The sequence below is a fragment of the Geotrypetes seraphini genome, chromosome 9 (genome assembly GCF_902459505.1).
Source record: "Geotrypetes seraphini chromosome 9, aGeoSer1.1, whole genome shotgun sequence".
Taxonomy (NCBI): Eukaryota; Metazoa; Chordata; class Amphibia; order Gymnophiona; family Dermophiidae; genus Geotrypetes; species Geotrypetes seraphini.
Genome location: NC_047092.1, coordinates 77,783,119 through 77,808,817, shown reverse-complemented (window position 1 = coordinate 77,808,817; position 25,699 = coordinate 77,783,119). Strand labels below are relative to the sequence as shown.

Below are 25,699 nucleotides of genomic sequence, written 5' to 3'. Positions count from 1 at the left end.
TCCCTTGTTTGTCCCTTCATGAGCCCCATATATTGATCCACCCTATGTCCTGTGTGTCTTTTGAGCAGCAACCGTCTCTTGCGGGTTTAATGTACAGCGCTGCTTACATCTGGTAGCACTAAAGAAATAATAAATAGTAGTAGTGGTATTCCTGAGATACAGTACTATCAGGCTGTGTGTGAGGAAGCTGTGTGATCATGAGATAACTACGGAGGAGTTTCATTATTTCTGAATCAACAACTCAGTGGTACCCAGCGCAAGAAAACGGCAATACCGGTAAAAACAGGATTTTTTAAAATACTTTATTTTTGGGTGGACACATATATACATTTTTTTGTATTTTATTGAGCTTTGGGACTGAGAAATATTCTCTGGTTTTGAAAGAGTCACCTAGTCAAATACTTACTTGTGGTTCAGGATATCCTTGAACAAAGTTGGTATTAAGTTGAAAAGCATGACATGTTTGAGGTTTGAATATTATCACTAACTATAATGGTGTTATCAATGTAAGCTTGATCACATGTGAATGGTAAATTAGCGCTATTCATTTATATTTAAATTTAATTTACCTTGTTTATACATCTGATAACAACAATTGTTGTCATATTTATTTAGTTTTCTTTCACCCTCAATTGCGATTGCTTTTTAGTTGCAACAAATATAAATATTTAAATGTTAATCTCTGTGTTGGGGTGAATTGAAGGGGAAACCTATTAAAACATCTGACTGTGATTATAACATCACATACATTTAACTGTAATAATTAAACTGTAATGTGATTGCATTATATCACCACTAGGGGGTTTTACACTAGACTTGGGAAAGTGAATTTGGTACTTACGTTTTGAACAAAGATCTCCTTGGTAACCTTTTGAACACTTGCACTTATTTTTGCCAGTGCACTTTCCACCATTTCTGCAAGACTGATGACATTTACCTGGAAAATGTAAGCATATTCAATGACTAAATCCTTGAGGAAAAACACATTCTGTAGTTTTATTTTGGGAGGCAATGAGAATTAGAAGTATGTATTTTTATGTCTATGAGAATTCCTCAGTAAGAGATCCCATATATTGAGTTTATAGGAATTTCATTTGTAAACACCCTAATTACTTTCACTATAAACTTTCATTGTGAACCCAGTCGGGATAGAGAAAATACCTGCATGTAATAAATGTAAACCACTTTGATTTTCCCCAGAGAAAGGTGGTATTCATTACCTTACCTCTCCATAACTCTCCAGCACAACAGTGTAGCAAGTAGTATGAGTATGTTTCAAAGAGGATTGTCACATACAGATCTGTGGTTACCATAGTTGAGCTGGGAGACTCAAGGGTTCTGAGACTCCAATGCTGTGCCTTATATCAGTTGTTTCAACCCAGTCTGTGAGACCTTCTGGCTAGTTAGGTTTTCAGGATGCCCACAATGAATATGTATGATAGCAAGCACTTCTTCCATTACATGTAAATATCTAATTGTAGGAATGCCCCACAAAGGAAACACACACACGCAATCTTAGAATCGAGAGGAGGCACTAGTAAGGGCTAGCTCCGAGTCCCTATTTATTATGCTTCTAAGCTAATGACATCATAGTAACTCTCTCGTTTACACATCTCATGATTGGTGGGTACAAAGGTACATGGTTTTACATTGGTGGATACAAAGATAGGTACATGCTTTTTACCTCGTTATTACCTAGTGCTTTTACCTCGTGATCATCCTCCAACTCAGCACTTAGACAAGGGCCTGATTAACACGTGGACAGGGCCTGAGTCTTTGCACATATGCAATGCCTGTGCAATACCTGTCAGCTGATGTCCGTACCAAATAAGGACAGCTCAAATAAGATAAGCATGTGACAGTCCAAAGGTTATAATACATAATCCTTAAGTTTTCTTGATTAGCCTTGAGCTCAGGGCCTAGGCAGAGTCTGATTGTTGCCCATATAAGGGATGCTTAAACAAGATAAGAGATAAGATAAGGGTAAACCTGTGTCAGGTTAATATGTGGCAAAAGTCTTGTGACAAGATGCTAGTATTTTTCCTTTACTTAGAATGGTTGCATGGCAAGAAGGGAGAGGGAATGAGAAACAGGGCCTCAGATCCAAACACAGGCCTAGATCCGCACACAGGGCTTAGGTGAATGTGCCGACCTGGCCTGTGTTCAGAACCGCCTGTGTGCTGACCCTGCCTGTGTTCTGATGCCCAGGATCAGAACTTATCAGATCTCCATCCCTACATCTAATATATCGCATGCATATTAATTTCAAATATCCTAAAAAACCAATTGGCCAGGTAGTCCCTAAGGATCAGGTTGAAACCCACTGTTTTTAGATAGCTTGATCCTAGTGAAAAGTATAATGGTTTTCCATAATGCTGGAGCTGTGCTTCTTTGGTTCTTCAGCCTCAGGAGCTATTCCAGGCTCCTGCTGGAAATACACAGCTATGTCCAACTTCTCCTTTACTCTTAGCTCTAAGGGTGGATACCGCAGGTTTCCTGTTCCCTTTGGTTAGAGTTAACATATGGCTCCAGAAAAAAAGAGGACAAATTGAGACATCTAGTTTTTACTTCCATTGAAAGCAATGGAAGTAAAACCCAGATGTCTCAACCCATCCTCATTTTTCTGGAGCCATATGGTACCCTGTCTCTGGTCCCCTTCACAGCAAAGAGCTGTCACTGCAAGTGTTCCTAGACTTTTCCTCACATACTGTCCTGACTAGGGTAGCCAGTAGCTCTGTCTCCTGTAGCTGCTTGTGCTTAAGGGTCTTTGGCCTAGATGTGATCTCCTCTGACATGTAGATCGTTTGGCCACAGAGGCAAAAAAATAAAAAATCAGGGATTTGAATTCTGAACAGTTTTATACTCCTGAGCAGCTACCTCTAAAATCAATCCCCTCCTCTGTTTATAATACTAGACTGAGGGTAACTCTTACTTTCTAGAAACTGGAAACACTGTAAAGATCAAAAGTATACTGCTTTATCTATTTCTTAGCAACCAGTGATGTCATAATTACTGGTTAAAGCTACAGCTTCAGCACCCTGAGGTTGTGGGTTCAAACCCATGCTGCTCCTTGTGACCCTAGGCAAGTCACTTAATCCCCCGTTGCCCCAGCTGGAACAGACAGGGTACTTTGAGGATACTGAACCCAGGGCCATATTCTTACAGTTATTTTTTTGAATCTGAAGCCTATTCAATGTACTGAGAGGACTGTTGTTTTGGGTTATTGTTAGGACCTGGTGGTACATTGTCATGTGTTTTTTACAGCTGACCCTGTATTCATCTAGGCCAGTGGTCTCAAACTCAAACCCTTTGCAGGGCCATATTTTGGATCTGTAGGTACTTGGAGGGCCTCAGAAAAAATAGTTAATGTCTTATCAAAGAAATGACAATTTTGCACGAGATAAAACTCTTTATAGTTTATAAATCTTTCTTTTCAGCTAAGTCTTAATAATATTGTCATTTATAGCTAAAGAGACATATGGTCAAGAAACTTTTATTTTACTTTTGTCATTATGATAAACATACAGAGGGCCTCAAACTAGTACCTGGCGGGCCACATGTGGCCCCTGGGCCGCAAGTTTGAGACCAGTGATCTAGGTGATATTTCTGCCATTGTATCAAGGAAAGCAGGGGTGATATCGGCTGTTTCAATATGTAAGTTAAAATCTCCTTTGATCCTTGATGCTTAAAGATTTATAGTTCTGAGGAGAATCATGGAGAGTATTCGTCTGCACAGCACTGGACTTTCTTTGGTGGGGCTGTTTTTTCGAAGGCCATTGCTAATTGTGCATTCCAGATGGTAATCTGTTCTGATTTTAAAGTCATCTTTTTATCCACATGGGGTTAATACAAGGCCTCTAGAAAATGCTCAGCAGCCAGATTTCTTATGTCTTATTTTCTTCTAAAGTTTGGTTGAATCCATTTGTTTTAAGAAGTCTTTTATAGAAATATTTATGTAAAAAATTGAAACGTTTATTTAAAAAAATGATCTATTATTTTGATACCATCAATCTTGTGTCCAAATATGTCAGCCCTTTGCAGAACACCATGTTTAGTATAGGGCCCTTTTTCATAAGTTGGAGGTTTTATCATCCTAGAGCTGCTACTGTATCAAGAAAAGCAGCCGTAATGGTGTCTGGGGTTTCAAATATGTAGATTTAACATATAATCGCTAAACTAGAAAAGCACAGAGTTAAATGTGTCACTAGATCCAGGAGTTTGATTGTCTCACAAATTAGGTTTCAGGTTTCTTTAAAAATTTGATATACCGCCTTATCAAAATTCAAAGCGGTTTTACATAATAAAAACAAAGAATAAAGAGGGCATAAGTTAAAAACAAATTACAATAATTATTACAGACGATCAAACGCACAGACAAATATTAACATACCGATACAAAATGGAAAAGGGCAGAAATACATTTGTATAATGAAGAAGAGAGGGAGAAGGATCAAAACAAAAGGGAGGGGAACAAAAAATTAAATAGTCTGGTACTTTGTAAGATAGGTTAAAATGATTAAAAAATGGCAAGGAACAAATTTCCATTGCAATCCTTAGAAGGACTGTTATACTCCAAATGCGTCTTTAAAAAGAAAGGCCTTCAAGTTACTTTAAAATTTATCAAGTGATGAAATTTCTCTAATATAATTTGGTATTGAGTTCCAGATGGTAGGGGCTGTAACAGAAAAGATATTAGTGCGCATTGTATTAATGTGTCATAGAGAGGGAATGGATAGCAGGTTTTATTAGATGAACGTAATGTACGATGGGGGGTGTGGGGGATTAGTAATCTGTTGATGAAATCAGGTTGGCCGGAAGTTATCCCTTCACCCCAATTCCATAATCTTGGCTGAAACTGGAAATTGAATCTTGTAGGGTGTATTTCAGTCAACAAGTCTCCTCTGCTTTAATCAACCAGATCCCAGTTAGTCCCAGGATGTCTAGGTAGTATTCAGTGATGACATCATGAAACATAGGACAGTTTTTATTGACAGACCAGGCATTTACTAGGCCTAAGTTTTCAACTAGTGGTTTGTTAGTTGTAGGGGTAAGAAGATGGTAGCATGTGAATAGGTATTTGCTTTTTGGGTTTCTGTCCTCTAGGTAGATGGAGGAGGCTATAGTATTTTCTCTCCCCCAAACTACTAAGATGTATGATGATCTTAGTTTACTGATGCTTTAGAACAGAGTTTCTCAACAAACGGTACATGTACCCTTGGGGGTACGTAGGCCGATTGTTGGGGGTAAGCAGCCTGGCTGCTGGCACCAGGGATCCCTCCCTGCCCACCCCCTACTGAAGCTGCTGCTGGGGATCCCTCCCTGCCTGCCTGTCTGCCCGCCTGCTGCACCACCCCCCACCACTGAAGCCGACCCTGTCACTTCATTGGAGCCAGACTGGCTCCCTTCTCCCCCCAGCAGCACTCCATGCACGGATGCAGACAGCTACTCACATGCTGTGTAGCTGACCCGACCTTCTCTCCGACGTCAGAACTGACATCAGAGGGAAGGCTTGTGGGTCAGCTACGTGCAGCATGTGAATCGCCGTCTCTGCACAGAGTTGCTGCTGGGGGAGGAGGGAGCCAGTCTGGCTCCAACAAAGTAAAAGGATCAGCTTCGGTGGTGGGGGGTGGTGCAGTAGGCGGACAGGTAGGCAGTCAGGGAGGGATCCCTGGTAGCAGCTTCAGCAGGGGGTGGGCAGGAAGGGATCCCTGGCGGCGCCTGAGGCTTCTGTGGACGGGTCAGCTTCAGGAGAGAGGGGTGTGGGTGGGTGGGCGGGGCAGGCATGGATTTCCGGCGGTGCCGGCGGCTTCTGTGGACAGGTCAGCTTTGGGAGGGGTGGGGGGAAATGTGGGTGGGGCAGGGCAGGCAGGGATCCCCGGTGTGCAACTTAATTTTGGGACAAAGCTGGAAGGCAGGGAGGGGGAGGAGAGGCCACGAACTTGATACAGAAAGAAGGGAAGGGGAATGAACATAGGACACAGAAGGGAGGGAATAGAAAGGGAGAATTGCTGGCCATGAGTGTGTGAGAGATGGTGCAAATAGGGAAAGGAAGAAAGGAAAATTGGACATAGAGAGAGAAGAGTGAGGTAGAGATGCATGGAGAATAGAAGGATGAGAGGGAGAAATGTTGGATATGGTGGTAGAACAGACTGAAAGGGATGCAAGGGAGAGGAATGTTGGAGGGAGAATGAATGGAGGGAAAAATGTGGCATTGTGATGGAGAGGGGTGATAGAAGGAGAAATGGGCATGAGGCTGGTAGGCAGTGGTGAAAAATTCTGGACATGATCTGGGGGATGCGAGAGGGAGAAATGTTGGATTTGGCAGTAGAGGGGGTGGGAGAGATGCCTGGATCTCTCAAGACAAATGGACAGTGAGAGAGAGAGAGAGAGGGAGACATATTACTAATAGGGGTGGAGGAGAGAGGAAGAAGCTGGACTCATGGAGGGACAGAGAGAGAGAAGGGAATGGGATCTGAAGGAGAGGAAGCGTGCAGGAGTCAAAAAGAAAGAAATATTGGATGCACAGTCAGAAGGAAATACAACCAGAGACTCATGAAATCACCAGACAATAAATAATTTTAATTTCAATTTAGTGATCAAAATATGTCAATTTTGTGAATTCTTATCTGCTGTCTATATTTTGCTCTATATTTGTCTATTTTTCTATAGTTGTTACTAAGGTAACATTGAATATTTTAAAGTCTTTGAAAGAAAAAATGATAAATGATAATTAACATTTTCTCTGTGTACAATGTGCTTTGTGGTTTTTTTTAAATTTTGTGATTACCATTATGTATTAAAAAGATTATATTGTGTGTATATGAAAAATGGATGGAAGAAATTACGTTACCATTAGTACTATTATTATGGGGGTAGGATCTGGGGCGGAGCATGGATGGGGGGTACTCAGTTGGTATTTGTTAGGCTTAAGGGGTTCTTGGTTTGAAGAAGCTGATAAACACTGCTGTAGAACATTCTTCTTCTTTAAAATGTTACAGTTATTGGTAATTTTGATTACTATAATTGTTTCAATATAACTCTTCCTGTTTCTTCCTTAAGATCATTTCAGCTTGTTCAAAATGCTGCATCACATGTACTGACTGAACACGCTTGTGATTTATTAGTTACACTGGCTTCCAGTAGCCTGAAATCAAGTTTAACTCTTATTTCTTTATTTACACCTTTCATCATTTATGTTGCACGTTAATGCTGATGTTACAATGTTGTCATTCACATATGAAATTTTGGTGGGGTTCACAGAGTCGAAGGTAGCATGTACTGAGAATGGTTTGAGTAATCCAAAAATTTATACATGCATCTTCAATCTTGTATGGGAATACAGATATATTTTCAAAAATTTCTCTGTTGGCTTTTGTAACTTCTACAAGATATGCATAAATAATAGTAAAATGTTTGTTTTGGCCAGAGATTTAGAAGAGTTGAGAGTACCCATATTATTTCACTGAGCTCTTGGTTATTTTAAATGACCTATAAGATGTAAAAATTTGCCTTCAGGTGCTTGGCTCCTTAATAAACAATCTACACACATAAATGCCATTATTTATGCATATAATTGCCATAGAAACATAACGGCAGATAAAGGCCAAATGGCCTATCTAGTCTGCCCATCCATAGTAACAATTATCTCTTTCTCTCTCTGAGAGATCCCACATGCCTATTCCAGGCCCTCTTTAATTCAGACACAATCTCTGTTTCCACCACCTCTTCCGGGAGACTGTTCCAGGCTTCTACCACCCTTTCCGTAAAAAAAGTATTTCCTCAGATTACTCCGGAGCATATCACCTCTTAACTTCATACTATTCCCTCTCATTGAAGAGTTTCCATTCAAATGAAAGAGACTCGACTCATGCACATTTATATTACATAGGTATTTAAACATCTCTATCATATCTCCCCTCTCCCGCCTTTTCTCCAAAGTATATAGATTGAGATCTTTAAGTCTGTCCCCAAAAGCCTTATCACAAAGACCACACACCATTTTAGTAGCCTTCCTCTGGATCGACTCTATCCTTTTTATATCTTTTTGAAGGTGCGGCCTCCAGAATTGTATAACCTAGCATCCTTCTGGCTTTTGCCATCACCTTTTCAACCTGTTTAGTCACCTTAAGATCATCACATACAATCACACTCAAGTCCCGCTCTTCCGTCGTGCACATAAGTTCTTCACCCCCTAAACTGTACCGTTCCCTCTGGTTTTTGCAGCCTAAATGCATGTCCTTGCATTTCTTAGCATTAAATTTTAGCTGCCAAATTTCAGACCATTCTTCAAGCTTCACCAAGTCTTTCTTCATGTTATTCACACCATGCAATACTTCTAAAATGATATCCTATATACAATAATTAAAACATATTTTAAGGCTGGCTATGTAGCTAAGGCACATTACTATGTGCTGTAGGACATAGAATCCAGATTCCGGCTCCTTTCTATTGGGACCCATTATCTCTGGACACATCCAGACAGGACAACCTCAGGTTCATTAGGGAGGACAGATGTCTGTGGCTTAAATAACCTCTGTCAGCCAACAAGCAGCATTAAGGGTACATCTAAAAAGAGGTACTGTATATACTTGAATATAAGTTGATTCGAATATAAGTCGAAACCCCCAGTTCCCCCCCCCCAAAAGGAGGAAAAATGGTTGACTCGAATATAAGTCGGGGGCTTAATATTCAAGTGCCATGCCCTGCCAGGATCTGCACCCAGTGTCCCCTCCGTCATGTCCTCCCCTGCAAGGTTCTGCACTCATCCCACTCCCTGCCAGGCTCTGAATACTGTCCCCCCTCCCTGCCAGGCTCTGAACACTGTCCCACCTTCCTTTCCTGTACCCTCTTCCCCCTAAAAAAAAGCCAACCTCATTAGTGATGTCACAATGGCTTGATTTTCCTGTACTCCCCTCTGCCTTCTAACCCAGCCAGCAGTGATAGCTAGCACATGGTTCAATACCATGCACTAGCTGTCACGATTGGTGATGGTGTAGTTGAACGTACCGTTACCTGAAAAAGAGGCAACAACTGCAGCTGTGCTACCAGCAGCCTAGTAGTGCAAGGCACTGTCAGGACAGGTGCTGTGACAATTTTCCTCCCCCAATCACAAATGCTAACCCCCAACAGCACCCAATCCTTACCCCACACCTCCCAATCCAAACAAAGTTCCTTCCACCAACAGCCCCTTAACTTAAACCACCTAGTAGTGGTAGGCCATGTCAGGAGAGATCCCTCCCGTCTCCTGCCCCGGCCGACACTAATTACCACCCACCCTGTCTCCTTCCCTCCCTCGCATACCTAGTTCCCTGGTGGTCCAGCGTGTATGCGCTGAAATCCTCTTTTGTAATAGTAGTAGCCAGCGGCACACCCGGGCCGGCACGCAGGAGCGAGTTTTTCGTGTTCCCGGCCGGCCCTGCACCGCTCATTAACAGGCTACCGAGAAAACTGTGAATCCAACAAGAACTTGTGGCAGCCTATCAATGAGCAGTGCAGGGCTGGGTGTGCTGCTGACTACTACTTTTACAAAAGAGGATTTCAGTGCATACACACTGGACTACCAGGGAACTAGGTACGCGAGGGAGGGAAGGAGGGAGGGTGGATGGTAATTATTAGTGTTGGCCGGGGCAGGAGACGGGAGGGATCCCTCCTGTCCCGGCCTAAGGCAGGCCTGCAAGAAGTCCAGTAGGGTTTTGGGTGGTCACTGGGTAATGACCCGAATATAAACCAGGACCCCCATTTTTGGGGCAATTTTTTGGCTCAAAAATCCCGGTTTATATTCGAGTATATACGGTCCTCATTACATTTCTTTGGAAAAGAAAGGATCAAGTGGCAAGGGGAATGGGAAAAGACAAAAAATAATCACCTCAAGTGTTTCTGCTGTGTTTAATTTGCTTTCCCATTGAAATCAGCTCTTTTGGGGATTGGGACTTGTATACTGCCTTTTTGTAGTTATATAACCACACTCAAAGTGGTTTTACATATAGGTACTTCAAGCATTTTCCCTATCTGTCCCAATGGGCTCACAATCTATCTTGCTGTTGACATTCTGAATGCTTTCAATATACTCTGCTGAAATTGTTTACATATGACTGATTGCCGACAGGATAAATTACTTTGTATAGTCCATGGCAATGGTCTATATACAATGGTCTTCACTAATTTTCATGTGAGGGCCGTTTTGGGTCCAAAAGGACTGAAAGAGAGCTGACAAATGTCTTCCTACTTGGAGCCATGACACTAATAACGCTTCATGACATTCATTCCTACCAGTATATCTAGCCTTGGTTATACGTGTAGAATACAGATAAACCCTATGCAAATACAGAACCACAAACTTAAAAAGTCCTAATATACACAAATAAAACCCTTAGATGCCAGACTCTGCATGCAGTGCAACATCAGAGAAACAGAAAGAAATGCATTTCTTCCTGAGCAATGCAAAACAAAGACAGTAGATGTAAAGTTCTCAAAACTGACATATTTGATCACTAAATTGAAAATAAAATCATTTTTCCTACCTTTGTTGACTAGTGATTTTATTTTTCTAATCATGTTTTCCCAGTCTCTGGTTGCACTTCTGTTTGTGCTCTTAACTCTGTTTCAAGGGCCTTATCCATTTGCTGTTTTTCTCTCCTTCACTTTCTGCCCTACATTCATGTGGAACGCTGTTCTTAATAAGTGTTCCCTTGATTTAATGCTGCTTATCATTGAAACCATCTATTCTGAATTAATTCTTTATCAAGAGGGACTATAAAAAGAAAATGAACTCTTTACAGTCTTCTTTGGCATTGGAGACCTTCAATGAATGTATGTCTGTCTTTAAGGATGGACAAGTTTCGTTTGGATCTTAAACAAATGAAGATCAAAAAATTTCAGACGGAATGAGAATGATTATGTCAAGAGATATGTTTACAACTGGATGAATAAAAATAAGAAACAGAAGGTCTCCAAGCCATCTACATATACCAACACATCCACGGACACTTCAGATGATGATTAAGGTATGGGTCAGGTTTAAAAGTCACTCTGCAGTCTAACAATTCTGACTCTGCATCTCAAAATTTTTGGCATTTGGCCTCCAACCAGATAGCCGCATGACCAGTAAGAGAATGCAGAGTTCCCCATTGAGTACACACAGTTCCACTGCCACTCTGGTATTCAACCTCTCCTCAAGATCATGGTCTCCTGTGGAAACATCTCTTCTTAATAAGGGCCTTTCATTTGTCCCTTTGGGGGACATTTAATATATTTGATTTTCGGATTAATTTTTTTAAGTTCATCCGTAAATGTAAATTAGCTTTATTTTTTTGATCAGGCTGAGGACAATACAGTAGTTGATAGTTCTGATGATGTTTGTATATTGCGGAAGAAGTCCCATTGGTTATCTCTGGGTACATGTGACCCTCACATCCAAGTATTTGAAAATCTGTTGATCTCCGCAATTAACAATTTACCAGTATATATAATCTTACCAAGGATGAAAGTCGAGCTATTTCCTCCCTATCACAGGATAGGTCTATTGTGATCTGTCCAGCGGATAAGGGAGGGGGCACAGTTATTTGGGATTCTGTGTCATATGTACAAGAAGCTAACTTACAAAACTCAGACACCACATATTATAAAGAGCTATAAGAAGATCCTATTTCACATCTATAGAATTTGATCCAGGATGTACTTATTGAAGCATTGGAGGACAAAATCATTACTGAGAGAGTTTGAATTTATTTTTTAACTTCACCCTATTGTACCAGCTATTTATTATGTTCCTAAAATTCACACATCTATATCGGCCCTCTGGGGCGACCTATAGTGTCTGATATTGGCTCTCTTTTGGAACCCTTGTCTGATTTTGTAGATTACCATCTAAAATCAGAAGTACAAAAGAGTGCATCAAATGTAAAAGGTACCACTTCCATAATTGTGATGCTACAAGCTTGTGATGAGGTCCTTGCTGGAGAATGTGCAGAGGCGAGCCACGAAACTTGTCAGAGGTATGGAGAATTTGAGCTACAAAGAACGCCTCAGAAAACTGGGACTGTTCACCCTCGAAAAGAGAAGACTGCGAGGAGATTTGATAGAGACTTTTAAAATATTAAAAGGATTTGATAAAATTGACCAGGAAGCAGCTTTACTGACATTTTCAGATGTGACATGGACAAGAGGTCATAGCCTGAAACTGAGCTGCAGCAGGTTCAGGACAAATGTAGGAAAGTTCTGTTTCACACAACGAGTGGTGGGTGCTTGGAATGCTCTCCCAGAGGAGGTTGTGGCAGAGACTACTGTTCTGGGTTTCAAGCGCAAGTTGGATTCACACCTTCTTGCAAATCACATCCGGGGATACGGGAAATCCGGGTCTTCAATAAGGAACACCTAACTGGGCCTCCGCGTGTGCAGATCGCCGGACTAGATGGACCTAGGTCTGATCCGGCGAAGGCATTTCTTATGTTCTTATGTACTTGTTAGTTACTTTGGACATCACTGCATTGTATACGAACATTTCCCAATCACAAGCTTTAGTGATAGTACAGCATCACCTTTTGGCTAAAGGCATTGATAGTTGTAGGGTTGAATTCTTGACTACCTTGGCTCAAATTGCTTTAAGCAAGAACTATTTTAAGTTTGATTTTTTTTTTTTTTCTTCAGATATGCGGCACGGCTATGGGTACCACCATGGCACCTTCTATCACATGCCTGTATGTGTCCCAGTTTGAAAATGACCACCTATATACGTCTTGAGTTTTATCAATACATTTTTCTGTGAAAACGATATATTGATGATATTTTTCTCCATCCATCTTTGGCATACACATTCAACTTTCTTTCATTTTTCTGCTTCCTTCTCAAATCTATCTACTTTTCCATGTCTTCCCTTCCCTTCTGTCCATGTGCACTATCTTCTTCTCCCCTATTCCCATCCATCCATAAACAACATTTCTTTCATGTTCTCTTAGGCTTTCGCAGTATGCATCATGATTGTTGCAGTTTTCTGGATCTCACCAGGTCTGTGCTACTGCTTCCCACCTTTGCGGGGACAGAAAGCAGTAGCAGAGAGAGAGTTTTTGGGCTGCCAAAAGCAGTGTGTTTACTTCATTCATGCTGCCAGCAGCCCGAAGAGTAAGAGCAGTGCTGCTGGGAACAAGAATGGTGAGCAAGCAACGGATCTCACTTTGGGGGAGGGGGCTCTGGATAAGTGCGCACGTCACCCAGAAGGTCTCCTTGGGCCACCATTGGCTCACGGGCCTTGCATTGAGGATCACTGGGTCTATTGTCAAAACTAGGTGTACATGCACACCAGGGCTACAACTACTGAGTAATTTGAAACGTCTGTCTTTCTATACAGCTTGTTTGATGTACTGTATACCCTGTCAAATGGGGTCACTTTCATGCTCTGAACTTGAGTATGATCAGATAAAAAACAGAGGCTAGTCTGTTTCTTATATGAAAAAAGCTGAAGTGTGTGTATGAATTAGAAGCATAATAGCTCTATGCAAGAGAGAGGAGCTGGATTTTCTGATGACGTATAACAGGCCCGGTGGAAGGAAAAGACTAATGGGAATGGCAAACCCCCTAAAGAAATTTCTATGTTGCTTCCTTAACCTGAAAATTGTGCTCCCACAATGTGACTCTGTTCAGTAACTCATTGCAGAGTGGCATCAGAAGTGACACAGTTTGCACAGTGCTGACTGACTGTTCCCAGCAGCACAGATACTGCCTGTATTAAATGGCTCAAAGTTACTAAACAAAACACCAATTCAGAAAGGAGAAAGCTGAAATGCCATGGGGAAGAAGGCAGAAAGGAGAAAGACACAATATTGGAAGTAACGTGAGAAAGATGGGATTGAGAAGTTAGGTGACAGATAAGGAATGGAGAGAGACAACTTCAGGAAGGAAAAGAGAAAATTCTGGGATGAAGACAAAAAGGGAGAGGACATAGACAAAGGGACAGCTCAGTGACTAGAGATCATCATATGAAGGTGCAGGAAGGGAGGCTCAAAGGGCCTGATTCTTTAAAAGGCACCTAATTTATGCACTGCTAAGTGTCTAGATTGGTGGCGCCTAGTGGCAACTAGCTGAATTCTGAATGCAAATCAAAATTTTTTAAGCACCTTAATTGCCATTTTAATTGAAAATGCCTTTTTAAAAAAACAATTTAAAAACCATTAATTAAAGATGCACACAGAATTCAGCATGACGCCTTCCAACACCGAAGTTGAGGTACCAACCCGGAAAGTAGGCTTGGTTAGGGTTAGACAATAGGTATCATAATGTTGGTATATTAGACCCAAAAAACCCTGGCCTAATATTATGACGCCTGAGTTAGATGCCGCTAAGGTTAGGTTGGGTGGAAGAGAGCACTAGGCATCTGTATGCTGGAAGATAGTGTGTGCTAGGTATGAACTGCAGAGGGAACAGAGAGAAAATTGGGTGCCTGTGCTGCAGAAGGGTGGAGGGGAAAAGGGTGAGAGGTAGAGAATTGGATGTCAGTGCAGTGAGGGGTACAGATGAGGGAAAACCCAGGCATCTGTATGCAAATGGTTATAAGGAAAGGGAGAGGGGGAGGGAGCTGAATGGCTATGTATTGCTGAAATGGAGGGAGAAAGAGCAGGCTCTCTGATCCTGGAGTGATGGAGAGATGCATCAAAACTTCCCCCTCCCCCAAAAAAAGGGAGAGAATTAATTGTATGTCCTTGGGTGCATCTGTAAGTTGGTTGTGAAGACTGAATGCCTGCATCAAAGATAGTACTTGGTGGTGTGATACAGAGAGATAAATATTGCAACTAGCCAAATAAAACAATTAAATATACTTACTAAGTTCACACTGAGTTCCCTCAAATCCTGGAGGACAAATGCATTTTCCTGGATAGAAACAGGTTCCACTGTTAAAGCAGGTTGTTGTACAGTTTGCTGGACAAAGTAAAAAAAAATATGTTAAAAATGTAGAACTGTTTGCTGTTCATCAATCTCAATAAAAATTCTTCCTATAAGTTACTATTTTTCCATATTATCTTATGGTATGCCAGATTTTGAAAAAAACGGAAGACTTTCCTTTTTGAGAACATATACACCAGTGTTCTTCAACCACCGGTCCATGGACCAGTGCCGGTCCACAGAAATTTCCTGCCGGTCCACAGGGCCAGCACGTGCATCAGGCCCAAAACAGTGTTCTTCAACCGCCACTCCATGGTGCGATCGATGCGACGTTATCTTCGAGCCAGCTCCCTCTTCCTAACTGATTCAGTACACAAAGCCACGGGCAGTGGCTCCTACGGGCATCCTGCGCCTGAACCGGAAGCCTTCTCTCTGATGTTGCAACGTCAGAGGGAAGGCTTCCAGATGAGGCACGGGACATGCAAGGTGCAATTAGTGCTATTATGGGGGCAGGGTCTGGCCCACGACTTAGCCCAGTGTTCTTCACCTGCCGGTCCACGGACCGATGCCGGTCCACAGAATAATTCTTTTATTTCTGCCGGTCCATAGGTGTAAAAAGGTTGAAGAACACTGATATACACCATTGATACTTAACAAGTATGCTCTTCCACAGCAGCCTACACAGAATTTCACCCTTCTGGAAACCATAAGAGCTCCCTCCCCAAACTCTGCATAACATAATTGCACCAATCTACTTATATCTAACTCAACTGTATAATTCAAACTGCTATATTGTAGTTCTAGTGACGGCTCAATGTTCCCCTCTATTGAATGATGATTACATCTCCTATTTCTGGTAACTACCTCATAGTATGCTGCTTACTTTATATTTCATTGTTGTAACTTCTAAACTTCTTGACTTGTAAGTCACCTTGAACCTACTGTAGATGTGAGGGGCACTGAAAAGTTCTCAGCCCAACCAACTTCCTAAATTCTGAGTATTATTTTGCCACTTCATTCTCGTCTTGGTTGGGCTGAGAACTTTTCAGCTCTCCCTCTCGTAGGCATACAACGACCCAGAGATTGAAGATTAGATTAGATTAAAATCATAGGGTCTCATCGTAGATGTTACTGGTTGCTGGATTTAATAAATTGAATAATTATTTTTTTAAAAAGCCTTCATGACCCTTCCTTGTTTATTTTTTTGCTGCTTTCTTCATACAAGGCCAATTGCTCCTCCTTTTTTTCTGTTGGCTTAAACTAAGGGCTCCTTTTACGAAGCCGCGTTAGCGGCTTTATCGCATGCACATTTTTAGCGTGCGCTAACCCCTGCGTTAGCCGAAAAACTACCGCCTGCTCAAGAGGAGGAGATAGTGGCTAGCATGGCTGGCAAATTAGCGCACATTAAACCGCTAACGCGGCTTCGTAAAAGAAGCCCTAAGTCATCTTGCAAAGTATATTTTAGCCGTGTCAGCAACCAGGACCTTATCTGAAAGAACATTTTCACTTGTTGAACTCACCACAGATGACAATAGAACATACCTGAAGCCTGAAACAATTGATGGACTTTTAGGAAATCAGTATTTTTCTTGATGGTTAATTAGAATTTTTTTAGCTATGTGTAACTTATTTCTCTGTAGAAATTAGTGGGGATGGGGAGGGGACAGGGAAAAACAGCATGGGGATGGAGAAAATATTATGGGGATGGGGACTATTTTCATAAATCGAGGCACTCTCCAGTAGCAAGGGCAACTCAACTGTACAGGAAAACGTTTTTGATTTTAAATCCTCAGGTTCTTGACCTAAGGACAAATTTATTTTTGAAATTTCCCTATCTGGTAAAGATCATATTTTCTTTGATCCTGTGCAACTTGAGAGAAAATACAGAGACATCTGAACCAGAGAAAGGAAAACCCAAAGCTCTCATATATACATTAAACATTGTGGGAGATCTCTGTGGCACTCCATAACATGAAGTCCAAGAATTGGATAAATTAAGGCCCTTATGGATCTGATAAGAACTAAGCCACAAAAAACACATCCAATTCAAGACACTACCATAAATCCCCAATTCACTCAATCTGTACAACAACAAGAAGTTATCAATGGCATCAAAGGTTGCAGCTATACTCCCTAAACTCAATAGTTCTCTTATATCTGAAATCATTTCCAATAATAAGGTCTCGGTACTGTGCATGGATCTAAAGCCATGTTGTAAAAAATGAAGTGAGTCTGGTAATGCAAGAAAATCGATAAGTTGATTATTTACAAGCACCTCAAAGTTTCACAAGCAAAGGCATGCTAGCTATTGGTCTATCAATGTCAAGTTTAGCAAGATCAGCTCCTAAAGATTTTGAAATAGGAGTCAACATTATATGTGATAAATCTATAGGATAGAGACTTTCTCATAGAACAAAATTCACAAAGGGGCTGATTCAATAAACAGCACCTAAATCGTCTGGTGCCTAGAAAAATGGTGGCAGCCATGTGTCAGTCACACTTAGGTGTTGTTTACAGACTTGCAGCTAGTGGCACCTAGGTGAAATCTTAGGCGTCTGAAATGTAGACAAGGGCCTACATTTCAGGTGCCTAAGTTTATGGAGAATCACGCTTAGTGGTTCCTAAGTCATGTGCCACCCAAAGAAATGCCCACTTAAGACATTAGGCACTGCTAAGCGCATTGCGGTAAGCGCCTATCTTTTATATAATCTGATAGGCACTTATCACCCAATTAATTCACCTTTTACAAAACCATGAAAGTGGTTTTTAGCACTGGCTGGTGCACTGCTCCAACACTCATGGGAACTCTATTAGTGATTAGTGATTTCTATTCCGCCTGTGCCTTGCCTCTATGTGTGTTGGAGCAGCGCATAGCATTTACGGTTTCGTAAAAAGAGGGGGGTACATTTTTTAAAACAATTATTGAGGCTGTTAAGTGTATTTTCCCAATTAAGTTAGGCGCCCTTTATAGAATCATCCCCAAACTGCATAATCCAAATAATTAAACATGAATGTATAGTCTTTAGTAAATATGAGGGGCAAATATCTAAAGAGTACAATTTTTTCTAATTTTTAAAATATATTTCCAATCTCTACAGTCTACTAATTGAAATTTGTCCCAACATGTATCACCTAAAACAATGTCTAATTGAATAGATAAATCAACAGTTACATAAAGCATGATCTGAGTATTTAAACTAAATGAATTCTTGATTTTATTCACATTGGCTTGAAAAAAAATTGGCCAACTCATTGGCACTAGACTGTATAATGGGTGAAATCGAATTGGGCAGGCTAAGTTAAGGAAAAATATCTGAAAAGACACTTAGATGAATTATCAGCTTCAGTGATCCCATGCTCAAAATAAACCTTTTATAGTTTCTAAAATCACAGATTTATACCACTTGATTTCATTCCTCCAATTTTCAAAAGTTTCCTGATCTTGACTTCTTTCAAAATCTCTCATATTTCCTACAGTTCCTCCTCATAGGCAATAACCCAACTGTTTGAAAATTTTTTGACAGGGAACTATTCCGACTCCTGGTCCAATCCCTAGTTCTGGGACTTCTAGACTACTGTAACTTTACCTGCCATGCCCTGGAGGCATGATAAAACAATTACAGACCGTACAAAGCAAGGCTCTCAGACTGATATACTCACTAAGCAAATATGATCACATCACCACCGCATACTTAGACACATACTGGCTCCCAATGCAATTACGAATATTATTCAAATTTTACTGTCTCCTATTCAAAGCCCAGAATGGTGCTGCCCCACCTATCTGAACGATTGCCTTATCCAGAATAAATCAACCAGGCCAAGAAGAACTCAGACTCTATTTACTCATCCCCCAATCAAAGGCATACAGCACAAGATGTACAATAGTCTACTAGCAACTGAAGCAGTGAAACTTGACCACCATCTCTCCAACTTGCTGATAACAACGCCTGATTACAAAACCCTCCAAAGAGAAATAAAAACCCTGCTATTCAGAAAATTTGTCAAACTAATGCTATACCTTAATTATACCCACACTTGCAAATTTCTGAATAAGTCACAGTCCTGTAATTAATACCTAATAACCTAGTAACTTTCCTGGTAATGTCCAGCTTACCTCTTTTTGTAATCTGCCTAGAACTACAAGGTTAAGGTGGAATAAAAGTCACTAATGTAATGTAATAATGTCTTACTTTTGATTTAACCTCTCTCAAAGGAGCTAATAACAGATCAGAGAAAGTACCATAATCAATATCATTCTCGAAAACAATTCAGTATCCACCTACAAACAAAATTTAATTCTGAATTAACACAGGTCTTCTTAAATCTACAGTATAAAACTTTAAATAAAAATTTGCTAAAAATAAGACCAGGCAACAGGGTTCCAAGATTGAGGGTTCTTGGAGATGATTCTGGGATGATAGCTTAGAGCTAGAAAACCTAAGTAAAACCATAAAACCTGTAATTGCTATTTCTAAGGGATTAATTACTGAAATATCTCCTGCTTCCTCTTTTCAAGCCTTCTGATAACCATCTAATCTTAAATCTCCTCTTCAGGCTAACTTTGGAAGGCAAGATTACTAAATTGAATGGATGAATAAATGAATGCAAGATTTTTCGTTTTGTCTGTTTATTGCCAGCATGACAAACAAAGCAGTATCACAGTAAGGATGATAAAAGAGAAGAGAGAAGATAGAAGTTCAAAAGAAAAGTGATTTCCCCAATCCCAAACATAGGTACCTTTATTGCAGTTGGTCCCATAGAATCCAGGTGGGCAGATGCACAGACCAGGAGTGACACAGAGTCCACCATTCATACATTGAGGAGTGCAGAGAGCTAAATTATGTTTGCAAAGATAACAAAGTCACAACAAATTTAAATTAAAGTACAGTACATGAATAGCAAGACTGAGGGCTCCTTTTACGAAAGTGTGCTAGCGGTTTTAGCGCACGCTACACGCTAACGCCTCCATAGAGCTTACATTAGTATTTTTTGTGTAGCACGGGATTAGCTTGCGCTAATCTGCAGCATGCGCTAAAAACGCTAGCGCACCTTCGTAAAAGGAGCCCTGAGTGTTTTAGACATACAAAGCTCTATTTCTGACCTGTTTTTCTTTCATTTAATCCTTGTACCCTATATGGAATGCCCATGTGATTCAGAAAACTTTACCATTCACAAGGGCTGGAAAGATGACTTCTCCCTGACTATTCGCTTAACATAAGACTATCTCTTCTTCGAGAAGCAGGTGAAAGCTTAGCTCTTCAGCCTTAATGGCTGCATATATTGTAACAAGACTTGCTTATTCACTCCTACTCTGAGATCATTTTCATTCACCTTTTCTGACTTCATGTGCAAATTTCCTTAAATTAGTCACATTTTTTTCTAACTCCTCTTAACTCTCTTATTTGGCTATATGTTCCACTTCTATATATGCTCCATGCTGTTGTAATGTTTATGTTTATTAAAAAGTTTTACATACCACTTAGCTACAAAATCAAAACAGTTTACAAAATAATCCAAAAAGTAGCATAAAAATTGAAAAGAATTCCATTAAAACATGAAAGGACAAATCCAACCATTCAGATAAAATTCAACGCATATACACATTGCAGGCCACATCATTAAAGTCCAGTTTTTTTTGGTCTTAAAAAAAGCTAATTGTGATGTTCTTTACTTGCTGTTATTACAAAACTTTTCAATAAAAAGATTTTGAAAACTGAATTGAGAATAATGTGCTTTAACGAAATATTAGGTTCTTACCTTTGCTAATCTTTATTGTAAATCCACATTTTATTCCGGGACCAGTGGGTTATTTCCATCTACCCACCAGGACTTTGTAGGAATCCTCAAACTTCAGACACTTAAACCCTTTCCCCTCTTACCTCATCACTGTCCCTGTAACCTCAGTCAGTCTTAAAGCAGCCAGGAACATCTGTAGAGGATAATAACAAGAGAGAGGGGAACGGAGAAACTTTCCTGCAAGTAAGTCAATTCTGCTCATATCAACAAATATAAAACAGCAACAATGAAAAACAAGAGAATATGTTATGAAACATTAGAAACCTGAACGACAAAACAGTGCTATAGGGAGACACAGCCCGCACTGTCAGAAGATGGCACCTGAACAAGGACCCCCCCCCCCCAAAAAAAAAAAACAAAACTAAGTGCTTTACCCATTCTGATGACATTCTTATAAAGGCTGGTCAGAAAACAGAAATCCAGCTTACCAGTACTTGTAAAGGCAGACGATTGGCGAATCTGCAAGGTAAAGGGTGGGTTCCCAGAATAAAGTGTAGACTGTGGATTTACAAGAAGATTAGCAAAGGTAAGAACATAATCTTTCGTTCTTATAGAATCCCGCTTTATTCCGGGACCAGTGAGACGTAACACAGAAGTCCTGAAAAATCAGGGTGAGATGGGTGAGACTGATGAGCCCACTGCCAAAACAGAGGCACTAAAAGCAGCATCCTTCTTGGCCGCCACATCGATCCTGTAAAACTTAGTGAATGTATGCAAAGAGGACCAGGTAGCGACTCTGCATATCTCGTCCAGAGAAACAGCTGACAACTCTGCTCAAGAGGATGAAACACCTCTTTGGTAGAATGAGCCTGCACCGTGAGGGGGGGCTTCTTTCCGGCTGCCACGTAAACCTCGGAAGTGGCCATATGGATCCACCTAGAAATCGTGCCTTTAGCAGCAGGCCTACCTTTGTGGGCAGGACCCGCCAAAACAAACATATGGTCAGAGAGGCGAAACTCGGTGACCTCCAGATACCACAACAAAATCCTGCGCACGTCCAAGAACCACAACGCCCGGTCCCTTGAACCAGAGGAAGCAAAAGCAGGAAGCTGAACTTAGTGATTCACATAGAAAATAGAAACCACTTTCGGAAGAAAGGAAGGAACAGTACACAGCATCACAGCGGAATCCGTAATACGCAGAAAAGGATCCTGTCAGGAGAGAGTCTGAAGCTCCGAAACCCTATGGGCTGAGGTAATAGCCGCCAGGAAGACCGTTTTGATCGTGAAATCCATAAGGGATGCCTGCTCCAGAGGCTCATACAGTGGATGAGCCAGAGAGCAGAGAATCAGATTAAGATTTCAGGTCAGACAGGGAAGGCGCAATGGAGGCATAAGTCACGGAGAACCCCATAGAAAACGAGCCACATCTGGATGAGCTACCAATGAGCCCCCTCAGAGAAGGAATGCCCATACATGAAAGACTGGCACTCTGCACCCGGAGCGAAGCTACCACTAGGCCCTTTTTCAGGCCATCCTGCAGAAACTCAAGGACCCGAGAAATCAGATGGGTATACCTGTCTCAGGGCACACCAGGCCTGGTAACACCTCCAAGCCTTCATATAGGCCAGTATGGAGGACTTCCTTTTGCTGTGAAGCAATGTGGCAATCACAGCCGAAGAATAGCTCTGGCTAGTTAAGACCAAAGCAGTCCAGATCCTGCATCGCAATTGGACTCTGCGTGAGGAGACGAGATTGATAAGGTAGCCAGAGCCTCCCGATCCTGATGGAGCCAAACCAAGTCAGCATACCACAACCACCTTGGTCAATCGGGTGTAATCAGGATCACCAGACCTCCATGGGCTATCTGCCTCAAAAGACGCCCTATCATGGGTCATGGAGGGAAGTCATAGAGGAGACCTTTCCATGGCCAGGGCTGAACCAGAGAGTCCAGGCCTGTGCTGCCGGCCTTGCGACGGTAACTGAAGAATCGATCCACTTTAATGTTGGCCACAGTCAACATGAGATTGCACGTGGGACATCCCCACTGATCTACTATTTAATCGAATGCTCTTTGAGACAGGGACCAATCTCCGGGGTCCAGCATCTGACGACTGAGAAAATCTGCTTGAATGTTGTTTACTCCTGCCACATGCATCGCTGACAGCGCCACAAGGTGTTTCTCCACCCACCAGAAGGAAAGGGAAGGAAACTTGTATACCGCCTTTTTGCTGCTTTGGCATTTCAAAACTTACACTCAAAGCAGTGGGCACTGGAGGATTAAGTAACTTGCCCAGGGTCACAAGGAGCAGCATTGGGATTTGATCTCACAACCTCTGAGTTCAGAGGCAGCAGATCTACCAGTGAGCCACATCACCATGCTTAGGGAGAGACTTCTCATGCCCCCTGCCAATTGACATAAGCCACTGCCGTGGCATTGTCCGAGAAGAGATGGACGGCTTGATGATGGAAATGACCCTCGAAGTGGAGAAGAGCCAGCCAAATCGCCTGAAGCTCCAGGCGATTGATCAACCACTTGCACTCTGAGGGTGCCCATTGGCCCTGAACAGGGACAATCATACACACCACTCCCCAGTCTTTGAAACTTGCATCTGTATACAGAATCACCCAATCTGAGATCCGTGGGGAAGGCCCCTGGAAAGTGAGAGGGGTCGCAACCACCATGCAAGACAGTTCCACGCCATAGTAGTCCAGGGCAGGGTGCATGTAACAGGTCCCACTGGTGATTCCAGCATGAAAGCAGAGCATCCCACAGTTGATATAGATGGGCTCTGGGCCAAGGGACCACATCGATCATTGCCACCATGATCCCTAGAATCTGGAGTTACTGCCATGCCGTTGGGATCGGAGAGGACAGAAGGTCTCTGACAACCTGTCAAAGCTTCTCCTGATGGGACACAGGCAGGAACACTTTGTTCTGTCCCATGTGAAATCAAACTCCCAGGTATTCCAAATCCTGCGTTGGCTTGAGGAGACTCTTCCTGAAGTTGATCACCCAGCCAAGCACTGCAGCAACTGTACCACCTGATGAACAGCCTGATGCTCCTCAGACAGCAAGGGAGCTTTGATCAACCAGTCATCCAGATACGGATGAACCAGGACACCCAGGGTACGAAGATGGGCTGTCACCGTCACCATCATTTTGGTGAAGGTCCTGGGTGCCATTGCCAATCCAAAGGGCCTTGTTGCAAACTGGAAATGTTGCCTCAAGATGTAGAACTGCAGATACTTTTCTCTGGACCGTTTCAAATCTTCATATATCCTTGGACAGATACGGCCTCCAAAACTGAACACAATATGCCATGTGGGGACTCGCCAACAACCTGTACAGGGGTATCAATACTTCCTTTTTTCTGCTGATTATACCTCTCAACTCACTTTTCCATCCTCAAAGCAAATTCCATTAACCACCATCCGCTGAAGTCTGTCTGTCAACCAGTTTCTAATCCAGTTCACCACTTTAGGTTCTAACTTCAGCCCGTCAAGTTTGTTCAAGAGCTTCCTATGAGGAACCTTATCAAAGGCTTTGCTGAAATCTAAGTAAATTATATCTAATGCACTTCTTGATCTAATTCTCTGGTCAACCAGTCAAAGAATTCAATCAGATTTGTTTGGCACGATTTACCTCTAGTAAAGCTGTGTTGTTTTGGATCTTGCAACCTATTAGATTCTAGGAATTTCACTATCCTCTCCTTCAGCAATGCTTCCATTATTTTTCCAATAACTGAAGTGAGGCTTACCAGCCTCTAGTTTCCCACTTCATCTCTGCGACCACTTTTGTGAAGAAGAACCACATCCACTCTTCTCCAGTCCTATAGAACCACTCCCATCTCCAAGGATTTATTGAACAAATCTGTAAGTGAAGCCGCCAGAACCTCAGAGCTCCCATAATATCCTGGGATGGGACCCATCCAGTCCCATGACTTTGTCAATCTTCAATTTTTCAAGTTGTTCATAAACACTTTCCTTTGTGAATGGCGCAGTATCCACTCCATTCTCACTTATAATTTTGCCTGTCAATTGTGGTCCTTCTCTAAGATTTTCTTCCTCGAACACAGAGCAGAAGTATTTGTTTAGCGCATTTGCTTTTTTCTCATCACTCTCCACATAGCAGTTCATAGCTTCTTTCAGTCTCACAATTCCATTTTTCATCTTCATTCTTTCACTAATATACCAGAAAAAAATTTATGTTTCTCTTTTTTATATTTCTAGCCATTTGCTCTTCTGCCTGCACGTTTTCCAGACATATCTCTCTCTTGACTTCTTTCATTTTCATCCAGTATTCCGTTTTGTGTTCCTTGAGTATTTTTATATTTACTAAGGGGCTCATAATAATTTTTTTAAAAGTCTAAAAAGCCACCTAAATAGGTACTTGGACGAAAAGACAGGTCGTCCAAGTGTTGATAATCGAAATGGGTTTTAGACGTATCTAAAAACAGTTTAGGCCTTTCAGTGCTGCTGTACGCCAAGAGCTGAAAGGGGCATTTTAGGAGGAGTAGTGAGGGTGGGATGTGGGCCGACCTAGACTTAGCCGTACTGCAATTATAACCGAAAGTTTAATGAGACTGCCTAGATGGAACTTATATATAGTGACTTAGGCAATCTAAAAACAGGTATAAGTGCCCAGAAGGTATCCAAAGTGACCATCTAACCACTGCAGACACAAAGTTCAGACCCCCCCACACAACTCCCCCAGTGATTACTGACGACCCCCCCCACCGCCTTAAAAATCAGAATAAAAACATACATACCTGCCTTCAGAACATCAGCACCCGGCATAGGAAAGCCTAGTAGAATTGCTCAGAGGTGGCTTAAGTAGTCTGGGGGGGTGGGCTAGTGAACCATAGAGAGGAGTACCCAGGCCCATAAGCCACTCTAACCACTACATTCATGGTGAAAAATGTGCACCCACCAAAACTCTATTGTACTGCCACATAGGTAGCACCTGCAGTCATAAGGGCTATTGGGGTTGTAGACAGGTGGGTCTAGTAGGTTTTAGGGGGGCTCACCACAACCTGTAAGGGAGTTGTGGTGAGATGTTTATATGGCACCCTTTTTGTGAAGTTCAC

At 41.7% G+C, this 25,699-nt stretch overlaps 1 protein-coding gene across 3 annotated transcripts in view; it reads right to left on the bottom strand.

Annotated features, from left to right (window-relative positions):
* The window catches only part of WIF1 (WNT inhibitory factor 1), a 240,146-nt gene that overhangs the window by 54,046 nt on the left and 160,401 nt on the right, over nt 1-25,699 (bottom strand). For 2 of the 3 annotated variants that reach the window (XM_033959664.1, XM_033959665.1), the window contains 3 exons: nt 19,612-19,707; nt 14,812-14,907; nt 842-937 (listed from right to left, as the gene is read on the bottom strand). In XM_033959664.1, coding sequence (XP_033815555.1) covers nt 842-937; nt 14,812-14,907; nt 19,612-19,707 — 288 coding nt within the window. The remainder of the gene's footprint in view (nt 1-841; nt 938-14,811; nt 14,908-19,611; nt 19,708-25,699) is intronic. The other variant, XM_033959667.1, reaches the window with a different exon arrangement.